This window comes from Dreissena polymorpha, chromosome 7 (assembly GCF_020536995.1).
Source record: "Dreissena polymorpha isolate Duluth1 chromosome 7, UMN_Dpol_1.0, whole genome shotgun sequence".
Taxonomy (NCBI): Eukaryota; Metazoa; Mollusca; class Bivalvia; order Myida; family Dreissenidae; genus Dreissena; species Dreissena polymorpha.
Window position 1 is genome coordinate 63,023,305 of NC_068361.1, and position 11,718 is coordinate 63,035,022.

The window sequence follows — 11,718 nt, forward strand, 5'->3', positions numbered from 1 at the left end:
ACATGAGACGTGACAATGCTTTCTACGGACAAAAACGGAATCGGTACTGTCGGACCTTACTTGTAAAGAGCATACTATGAAAACGGTAGGTCTTTGCTGGGAATTAATTATTTCTTCTTATGTTGGTGTATGAAATTATATGTTATTATGTTTATGTTATTATAGTGAAACGTCTATTGATCACAGTACTCAAATATTTTCAATATCAAATTCTGAAGTGTGATTTATTTACATCGAACAGCAAAGTAAACCATGTGATGGGTCGGTTAAGAGACTACTATGGAAACTAGTGGTTGAAGAATAGCTGGTGAGGCGTTTGAATGCATTTGAACCGCGCTCTATAAAAATGGGACTTAATCATGTTCGTAGTGTCGCCCCAGTTAAGCCTGTGCAGCCAGCCAAGGCTAATCAGTGATGGCGCTTATAAAAGACTTATTTTAAAAGAAAATTCCATGAATGCAAACAGTGACGTTCCTAATAAGCCTTCGCAGACAACACAGCAAAATCTGGGACAACACCTAACGCACACGCATTCAGCCCCGCTGTATCAAAGCAGGCTTATGTAAAGAAAACTTTTAGGTTCAGGAATATATCCATTGTTGTTATAATAATGTATGATCGAAGAAACTGCGGTCATGTTTACAGATCAGTTATATTTATAAACAATCAGTACAAAAAGGAAAAGTAAATAAAAAGCAATACAAAATTAAAATGAACTGAACTGATATTTTATGTTGAATACAACTACATGTACATACAGTATAAATTCAATAGTTGTACAAGTTTATAAATTCGCAACATCGAAAAGCTACATTTGAATAAAATCAACAGAAATCAGGTAAAAATCTATATGAGTAAACGATGCATACAACCCTATACAATCCTTAGAAACGGAAGCGCTAACATGGTAAAACTTCACGTCGACACATAAACTAAAGGGTTCGTAAAATTACTATGTTTTTGAAACTTGATAATGACTCGTTCTCTGTTATAACTGTTGATATGTACCTAAACAAAGATTACGTTAACAATGATAGCGAAAATCACTGAATCATCTGAGTACCTTTATATAAAATTGGGATATTAAAATTAATTAAAGGATGCTTGAAATGGAGATAAATATTTCCATACAAATGAATATTTCCCACAAATTAAGTTGTGTTGGGTCAAACAATTTTGCCTTTTTTCGCCAATCAAGTAAAATTTCCCATCACAACCAATAATATGAGCAAAGAAAAAAATCCTGAAGTTCTGACTGTGCAGGTTTCTTAACCCTTTGCATGCTGGGAAATTTGTCGTCTGCTAAAATGTTGTCTGCTGAATTTCTAAAATTAGCATTTTCTTCCATTTTTTTCAAAGAATACTATCACAATAGCAAACAGTTTGGATCCTGATGAGACGCCACGTTCTGTGCCGTTTTGCCAATCAAGTAAAATTTCATATCACAACCAAATAATATGAGCAAAGAAAAAAATCCTGAAGTTTTGACTGTGCAGGTTTCTTAACCCTTTGCATGTTGGGAAATTTGTCGTCTGCTAAAATGCTGTCTGCTGAATTTCTAAAATTAGCATTTTCTTCCATTTTTTTCAAAGAATACTATCAGAATAGCAAACAGTTTGGATCCTGATGAGACGCCACGTTTTGTGCCGTCTCATCTGGATCCAAACTGTTTGCAAAAGCCTTTAAAATTTGGTTCCAGCGCTGGAAGGGTTAAGGAAAAATATGTTATTGATGGAAAAAAAGTTGTTTGGCACAATAATTCTCCTTGAGGCATTTTATCTCAGAAAAATACTTCAAAGTATGGCAAACAGTGAACTTGAATATACAACACTTTAAAAAAACACACAGTTTAGTTTGTTCTTGCGGTTCTTTTCTTAAATAATATTGAGAAATAAATCACAACGCAACTGTCATGAGGAGATTCGGTTACAAATTGTTATAACTTAATAAGGGCAAGGTTCAAAGTTTGACGATTTAATAATTTTCCAAATTGTTGTTCACTTTTCTTTTTTACACAAACTAGCAAAATATATAAACATATGTGAACAAGCACCTTTAATATTAATTAATGATTATTATGCATGTGAGGAATTCCAATCAAATTTGAATTATGCTACATGATAATTAACAGGTATAGAATGTATATACCGATGAGCACATTTTATATTAAAATCTTACAAAATGGACGAATTTGCATAACAAATTATACATGATCTGTTAAACATTGTGTCAATTACAACCTGGTGTCTAACATTATGCTGATTAGATTTTAAAGATGCAAAATTCTCAAACTGATCATTAAATTGAACCAAGGTAAAAAAACAAAGTACATACATTTTACTGGCCTTGAATATGTTAACATCAAAACGACTACATGCAAAAGACATCTGGAGAACTTTTTTGATCATATAATAATATAAAACAAAGGCTGGACTTGCAATATAATCCTTTTAAAAATGTGTTCAAACTAAACGTGCAACATAGAAAGGATAGAAAATAACATAAACATGCAGAAGAAAATTAAAAAAAATCACAAGATGTTTGCAAAAAAATCTTTCAGCTGAAATAATTGCTTCATAAAAATGTAATACATATGAAATATACATATATATTTTATATACATGAACAAGCTTATGTTCTACAAACTTACAGCATTATCTAAAATTTTGCTAAACTGCAATACAATCTAAACACAGAATGGTCGAGTAACACAAATATTGATATAAACTCAACACAAGAGATAAGAAACATGCCACAACAATTTGTTACATAAGGACGACAACTGAAACATATTTTGGCACTAAACTATCCTGACACATCGAAGGTCTGTACAATGCAAGTAGTCCTACAATTTAATATCAAAAGATTAAATACGTAAGTATGCCCATATCTTATAGACAAAACAAGATGTGATGACATATTAATGGTTAATCTTATACCATATTCTTTGATTTTCATGTGAAACTTTTAGAAATCCATATAATCCAGAATAACAAATTGTCTTTATTGAAATAAAAGTGTTAACACCAAAATGGTGTCACCTATTCTGTAGTTGCAAATAAAGAAAACTATTCAGGAATTATAGCAAAACATTAAAATAAAACGTATTAAAGACCAAGTTAAGATGCTTAAGGACTATTAACTTGTTGTATAAACTTCTGTGCTACATACACTTGTACACCCTGTCGCTTTAAGAAACGATTGTCAGGTTTGAACAAAGACAGAACCATTGTACACATTAAATGAAATCGTTTGCTAATTAAACCTTAATATTACACATAAATTTACATGCTACCTTCTTATAAACTGTGACCCATTTCGCTCATGCCATATGACCTTTATCAGAGCTTCCCACTGCTCAGAAAATAGTGTAGACAAATAGTATTTTCTTAACCTTAAAGTGATTATTTGTGGCCATGGGCTCATTAGAGAATAGGAGAGTAAGCACTGCTTTTTAATCAACAGTGTTACAGTAATAATCAGTCACTGATTTGAACAGTAGATGGGCAATTGTTTATGGATTTGTAACTATGGATATACCTAGTTTTTTGTGCTGATGGTAGTAAACGTGCTGCACACAAAAATGATCAACCAAGTGCTTGGTAATGCTAGGTAGAATACATAACGAGGTGGATTGTCTTTATTATTCTAGTTAAATTATCCACTTTAATGATACCCTTAAATCATTTAAAAAACAGAATTGGCAAGCTAAGCTTCACAAAACATAAGCATAAGAATGAATGTAAACATGCAGAGTAACAAAACAATATTTGTGTGGCCAGCCATGATAAGGTGGGTAAATATTAACAATTAAATGCTATAAAAACATCTTAAACTGAAGCCAAAAGCAGATTAAGATAAATATATAGCCCATAAAGCAAACAGTAAAGCTCTTGCATGATGTCTTTGGTTTAAAGCAAAGACATTAAATGAAGAACACAAGCCATAGATTATGTTAAAGAACAAAATATCAAATAAGATCATTTTTATCTACGATTTTGGAGTAATCAGTATTTTGACAGGAAAATATCTAAATGCATACTCTTTATACATTGCCAGATATATTATGATTTTAATAAGATTGTATATTCTTTGTCATAGAATCAAATCATGAATAACAATAATAACAATAATATGTTCCAAGCAAAGTGTCATAACTGTCAAACATATGAATTGCTGACTTCTTTTCTCATCATAATCAAATAGGTACATAATTATGTAATTTATTCTTGCAAAAATATTTCTACTGATCGTAACATGAAATGCAGTAAAATCCAAATGAACAGCATACTGGTTTGTTACCATGACACATGATATCTTAAACAGTAAAAACTTCCAAACATAAAGAATACAGGCACAAACAGCAAATTATGCATGCAAAACATTTGCAAACATCAAAATCACTGTTTGTACAGATCTAACCTTATAACCATATTATTCCAATCAAAGGACTACATCATAATAATAAGTTGCATAGGTCAGTAAGGTTTAGAAATACAACAGTTCCTAAAAAAAACAAGACAAATACGTGAACTTTCTACTTGTTTAAATCCTAATATTTAATAACAACAATGACAACAGTATGCCGTACATTCAAGCAGACATGTCATATTGTTGCACTAACATTTCTACATTCATGACAAGAGTAGCTCCGTCAACAAACACATTTCTGTTTTTTCAGGATATTATATTTGATGAAACAAATGCCTTTTGAGGGACACTTATATAGAGTTCAAGGTTTGGGTAGTTCGTTGTTCTCTAAGGTCAAGTTTGCGCCAACCCCAAGGTCATGGTGGTCATATCACCAAGGTAATAGTTCTGGTGTTCCATAACCTTGGTTACTGTGCAGTGGGTGTCTCTATGTCGATGTTCTTGAAGCAGCCGGTGGGCAGCGAGTCCATGATGTCCTTGACATTCTGAACGTCCTTCTCCAGCTCTGACAAGTCCTGGCTGTACTCCTGCACCCACACCTTCAACTGCGGCAAAGGAAGATAACCATGTGTTATTGAATTTGTTTTAATAAAAATGTTAAATATGTATGCAATACCTTCATCTGCGGGAAAGGCAGAAACACACATGTGTGAATCATGCTCTGTGAAAATGGGTTTCATGCATGTGCGTAAAGTGTCATCCCAGATTAGCCTGTGAAGTTCACACAGGCTAACCAGAGAGATTTTCCACTTTCATTATATTTTTGGTTTAAAGGGAGTCTGTTCTTCGCGAAAATACAGTTAAAGCAAAAAGTGTCGTCTCTGATAAACCTATGTGGACTGCTAATTTGAAATCAATCTGGATAAAAAAAAAGTTTAAAAGTTAAAAACCAGTAACACAAAACTTCATCTGTGGAATGGTTCATTATTGGGTGTTATCAATTAAAGAGAATTAAAATTCTGAAATTGTTGTTACACATTTGCATCCGTGTTTGACCAGCAGAAGATCATCTTCTGAGCAATCTTTCAGTCAGTACATCACAGCCTTGCATCAGCAGTATTATACAGGGATCCCTGGCTGTAGTAACTAAACATTGATATTTAATTGAGCATCGCTTTGGGATTAATGCATGTACATAAAGTGTCATCCCAATTAGCCAGTGCAGTCCTCAGGCCAATCTGAAACAACTCTTTCTGCTTTTATGGATTTTTTTGTTTGAATGAAGTTTCTTCGAAACAAAAAATCCAGTGTAGGAATTGTTTGTCCCTGATTAGCCAGCACAGACTATGGGGCGACACTTAACGCACATGCATTAAGTCTGGTTTTTCCAGAGAGCGTCTCAATTGTAGTTGCCAGCATACCTGGTTATTGGCTGTGGTGAGTTTGGCAAACTGTGCCTCCAGGTCTGCATTCTGGAGCACTGCCTCTGCAGCGGCCAGCTCAGTCTCCAGGCGATCAAGTTCTGCAGTGTCAAGGTCACGCAGCGTAGCTAAAATACAAGGCAGTGAAAAGTTACCAAGGAAACCAACATCTTGGACCATATATAAAAATTCATTCTAAGTTAAGCATACACTGCTGAGAGTATAGATGGCAGATAAGAATATGACATTTTAAAATTGATTAATACGTTGAATGGAAGACTCCATAAATGGGGCTAGACAAATCTAATACTAGGCCTAATGAAAATTCTGAAATTATAATATTCTAATAGCTAAAATGTAGAATAAACCAGCTCCAATAATATCAATTGGTATTTATAGCAGTTTGATTATGACAGCATGTGTAGTCTCTTTGTAAGATTTAGTATTTGTTCTCCAATATAAATAAATCTATGCTGTATGAAATCTATGAATGGATTGCTGAATATTGACTACAAGGTACCATGTTGATATAGCCAACGTGTAACAAAGACTTCTGTGGCTGTATGTGGAAAACAACTGGTATAAATGGACACTGGGTTATCAACTGGGAGAAAGGGACCCTTCAGCTGGGAATTTCACATAAGAAGTAGCATAAAAAAACAGGACTTAGACAACACTTACAAAGTATCTGGCTGATGTTTTCCACCTTGGCTAAAGCGTCTGCCACTCTGTCTGCAGCTTCCTTAGCAGACTGCTTGGCGGCACCTGCCTTCTGTAAGGCCTGAAACAGACAACATGGGAGGGGCATGAAAGAAGTCAACCACTCCGGTGTGTGCGTATTTCAAAGCTAATTAGGTCTTTTCTGCGCCTTAGGCTCCATCATGTGTGGCCCTGGGGGTCTGCCCCAGCACTCCTACCTAATTAGCTTACACGTTTCATGAAAGTTGGGATGGATTTTGATTTATAGCTGAAATATCCAGCTATTTCTAGTTTTTACTGAAAAATGTTCAAATTTTGTAAGGTCTTGTAGTGTGGGTGGAAGTATGAGTAGGTGAAGGAACCCCACCTGTCCTGTATGGTGACCAGCACCTACTCACAAGCACTGGGAGCAGGGATTGAACCCAGGTCACACAGCTGTAAAGGACATGTACCAACCACTGCTTTTATCAAAATACCAAGATTGCCCAGTCACATAAAAGACTGGCTTTTATAATACCTGTAACTCAATTACAATCCATTTTGCGAGGGTCCATATAATTTCAATTTCTCTGGTTCATGAAAATGATATTAATTTTAGCTAGTTTAGTTTGATATGATTTGGATTGTTTCTGTTTGCGAATATTGCTGACAATACATGGATCACTTATATGAAATAAGAAATGAAGCTACTTTTACCCTTTCCCCCATAAGAAGCGAAGTGAAAATGACTTTTGCAACCAGCATAAAACCAGAACAGCCTGCGAGTAACTCGCAGTCTGTTCAGGTCTTATGCTGTTTGCTGCTCATCAGTTTGGTCCCTGTCAGTATTTAAGGCCATACACACATTATTGGCTTAGTCCCTGTCAGTATTAACGGCTATATATTCATTTTCGCTTTTGTCCCTGTCAGTAACAAGTCCATTATCTTCCACACAAATATTATCAGTCTGGTCCCCTGCTATACATACGTTATCAGTCTGGTCCCTGTCTATACATACATTATCACTCTGGTCCCCTGCTATACATACATTATCACTCTGGTCCCCTGCTTAAAATACATTATAAGTCTGGTCCCCTGTCTATACAAACATTATCTCTCTGGTCCCCTGCTGTACATACATTATCACTCTGTTCCCCTGCTTAAAATACATTATAAGCCTGGTCTCCTGTCTATACATACATTATCACTCTTGTCCCCTGCTGTACATACATTATCAGTCTGGTCCTCTGGTCATCTGCTATACATACATTATCACAATGATACCTGCCTATGCATACATTATCACAATGGCCCCTGTCTACACATACATTATCACAATCGTCCCTGTCTACACATACATTATCACAATGGTCCCTGTCTATACATACATAATCACAATGGTCCCTGTCTATACATACATTATCAGTCTGGTCCCCTGCTTTACATACATTATCTTTCTGGTCCCCTACTTTACATACATTATCTTTCTGGTCCCCTGCTATACATACATTATCAGTCTGGTCCCCTGCTATACATACATTATCAGTCTGGTCCCCTGCTTTACATACATTATCTTTCTGGTCCCCTGCTATACATACATTATCAGTATGGTCCCCTGCTATCATGCTATACATACATTATCAGTCTGGTGCCCTGCTATGAATAAATTATCAGTCTGGTGCCTTGCTATACATACATTATAAGTCTGGTCCCCTGCTAAACATACATTATCAGTCTGGTGCCCTGCTATACATACATTATCAGTCTGTTCCCCTGCTATACATACATTATCAGTCTGGTCCCCTGCTATACATACATTATCTGTCTGGTCCCCTGCTATACATACACTATCAGTCTGGTGCCCTGCTATACATACATTATCTGTCTGGTCCCTGTCGGTATCAGCCTTCAGTTTGAGGTTGTCCACCTGCTCCTTGGAGTCTGACACGTCTTTGTCCAGCTGGTCTGCATCATCCAGCAGCTTCTCAGCCTTCTGCTTGGTTTGGCCTGCATCTTGACGGATACGACTCGCCTCCTGGGATACCAATATACACACAATAATTGTTCAAAATTGTTAAAATTGGAAAAGATAGCATTTAGTTGGGTATGGGATCTTGCCTCCTGGGGAAGCAATATATACTTGTTTTTGTTAAAATTGGATGGGATGTTGGCGTTCTTATGTTAATTGATGTAGCCTGACAAGGACTTAGCTGACAAAATACCAGTGTAAGAGGGACAGGTCATGCTAGCATGTTGATGGATACGACACTCCTCATGGGATACCAATTTATGTGATCCGAGAGCTAATCATGTAATGTATACAGTTGGTGGTCTGTTAAAAACAGGCGGACAGGAACAATATTTGCTTCTCCTGATATAGTTTCTGGACCTTTGTTGTTTGCTATATTAATGTCACAAGCCTCCATCTGGGAAAACTGGGCTTAACCCTTTGCATGCTGGGAAATTTGTCGTCTGCTAAAATGTCGTCTGCAGAATTTATAAAATTAGCATTTTCTTCGATTTTTTTCAAAGAATACTATCAGAATAGCAAACAGTTTGGATCCTGATGAGACGCCACGTTCTGTGGCGTCTCATCTGGATCCAAACTGTTTGCAAAGGCCTTCAAAATTCGGTTCCCGCACTGAAGGGTTAATACACATTTGTAAAAAGTTGCAATCTGCAAACCTTTTTATGTGGGTATTCTGTATCTGTGCATTCATAATATGGACAGAGTTTATACTGAGTATGATAAGGCAGTTCAATAAAGTTATAAGCGACTGCCATTAATATGTATGGCTCCTAAGTCATGGTTCCATACCAACTAGGGATATTATTATTTCTGACTTTTTCTATCAATTTTCTCTTTTTTTTAAATTGTATTTGATGAACTTAATGAATCTGTTAAAGTGGATTAATGCAAAATAATAAATAATTAAAAACACAGTAGGAATCCAGTTTCCTCTGTCCCTTGGAAGTGAAAGAGCAGGGTAAACATGTTTCTGCCTTAAGCCACCTCCATTACCAAGTAAGAGAGTGCAATACATTCCATAGGAACAAGTAACATAATAATAACATACGGGTAACTTCACCAACAACTTAGAACACAACACTTACATCAGAGGCCCCTTGAGCCATTTTCTCAGCCTCCTGGGCGATACGTAGGGCCTCTGCCGCGTCACTTCCTGCCCCACTGAGTGCATCCCTGGCCTCCTGGGTTCTAGCCTCGGCCTCCCTGATGTTTGCCTCAATCTCTGGAACCTTCTCAAGGGCATCCTCTGCCTTGCCTCGACTGTCCTGAACAACCTGGTTGAAACCTAGGGAAAAGATATTTATATAACAAGGATCATGCTTACAAACAAATTTACAATGATTTGTGTGCTTTTTTACCGTTTGATTTTCACAAATAGAACTCGATATAAAAATATAACAAGCGATGTGTTTGTGAAACACTATGTCCCCATATATTTGACCTTTGACCTTGATGGATGACCTTGACCTTTCACCACTCAAAATGTGCAGCTCCATGAGATACACATGCATGCCAAATATCAAGTTGCTACACTCTTCAATATTGCAAAAGTGTACATTAAATGAGCAATTTTTGACCCATATATTTGACCTTTGACCTTGAAGGATGACCTTGACCTTGACTTTTGACCACTCAAAATGTGCAGCTCCATGAGATACACATGCATGCCAAATATGAAGTTGCTATCTTCAATATTGCAAAAGTTATGGCAAATGTTAAATTTTGGGCAAACAAAACACACAAACCAACCAACAGACAGAGCAAAAATGATATGGGGGACATAAAAATTACTATTTTTAACTTTAAGCTAACTGAATCTTTAACTGGACGTCATGTTTAATCCATTTCAGGAGGCAGACAGCTTCCCTGGACTATACATAACCCAAGTCTCCTAGCAATTTAACATTGTTACAGAGTTATTATTGTAAAAATGATTTCCCTACATGGTTGACCTGCACAAAGCAAGAAACGAATTTGTTTGCTTTTATATTTATTTTTCACAAACTGATATCAGGATGATAATAATAAAGCCGTATCCGGAATGAAATGGGTTTAAACTTGAAAAAACTACCCAGAGATATATTTTAATTATGAATAGAAGTAACTGAAGCTTGTAAAAGATACTTCATTTTATGGATACCCAATAACTATATTTTATATACCTAGCAGAGTCTGGAGAGTTTCGTTGGCCTCGCGTAGAGTCTCCTCTCCTGTTTCCACGGCTTTCAGAGCCTTGGCCCGAGCAGCATCAACCTCGGAAAGCAACAGATCGGCACGCTGAGGATAGGAAAGAAAAGACAATTGTTTGTTGGCTGAAATGACAGTAAAATTTCTTGGGCATATCTTGACAATTGAGAAGAATGTTTTCCAATATATTTCTGATATGGTACAGAAAATTCATACAAAAGCAAAATGAATCCACAAGATGAAAGAATGCTGTTTTTATTTCAAATCTGTACCGTAAAATTGTGTCAATATTTGTGTAAGTTTAGAAATCTAAAAACAAATATTTAAATGCCCATCAATAAAAATGTTCATTAGCAGAAAATAATATTTTCCTGATATTAAAGGGCTTTGACTTTCTGCCTTATAAGCCTCTGACTGCAAATCTAGCATTATCTATGCAGTAAGTTGGGGATTTATCCCTTTAACCACTGTCCCTAACAGTCTTGCAGTAAAACTTTTTCAATGGTGCTCAACTGATGGTGGATAATTCCACTGTACCTAAGTAAAATACATGACATGCTTAACACCTTTTATTAGGCAATGCCCCTGTCCCTAAGTGCAATAGTGACAAAATGCCTCCTCACCTGCTGATGGGCAATTCACTGTCCATAAGTGCAATACCATGCATGCTTCTCACCTGTTATTGGTAATTCTACTATCTGCGAGTGCAATATGCGACATGGTTCCTCACATGTTGGTGAGTAATTCCACTGTCTAAGAAGCAATACCGTGACATGCATCCTCACTGTTTCTGGGTAATTCCACTGTTCCTAAAAGCAATACCATGACATGCTTCTCACCTGTTGTTTGGCGATCCCACTGTTGGGAGTGCAATACGGGAGATTGCTTCCTCACTTGTTGGTGGGTATTTTAACTTTCCCTTAGTGCTAAACCCGACACGTTCCTTACCTGTTGGTGTGTAATTCCACTGTCCAGAAGCTTCTGCACCTCCTCTCGTGAGTGGCAGCCTCTTCGAACAGGTTCTGGTTCTCA

At 36.4% G+C, this 11,718-nt stretch overlaps 1 protein-coding gene across 1 annotated transcript; it reads right to left on the reverse strand.

Moving 5' to 3' along the window:
- Positions 1-633: 633 nt before the first annotated feature.
- Positions 634-11,677, reverse strand: LOC127839146 (laminin subunit gamma-1-like). The gene is made up of 7 exons (XM_052367345.1): positions 11,635-11,677; positions 10,662-10,776; positions 9,585-9,784; positions 8,347-8,505; positions 6,474-6,573; positions 5,793-5,920; positions 634-4,976 (listed from the first exon to the last, which is right to left on the reverse strand). The coding sequence occupies exons 3-7, from the start codon at positions 9,603-9,605 to the stop codon at positions 4,839-4,841; spliced, it is 546 nt and encodes a 181-aa protein (XP_052223305.1). The 5' UTR covers positions 9,606-9,784; positions 10,662-10,776; positions 11,635-11,677; the 3' UTR covers positions 634-4,838.
- Between the last annotated feature and the right edge of the window lie 41 nt (positions 11,678-11,718).

Coding starts and splice junctions, on each gene's coding strand:
- LOC127839146 (XM_052367345.1), bottom strand. CDS start 9,605: ATGGCTCAAGGGGCCTCTGAT. Junction 6,574..8,346: donor ACAGGGACCAGACAGATAAT/GTATGTATAGCA, acceptor TGTCTGTTTCAG/GCCTTACAGAAGGCAGGTGC. Junction 4,977..5,792: donor TCACCACAGCCAATAACCAG/GTATGCTGGCAA, acceptor CCTTTGCCGCAG/TTGAAGGTGTGGGTGCAGGA.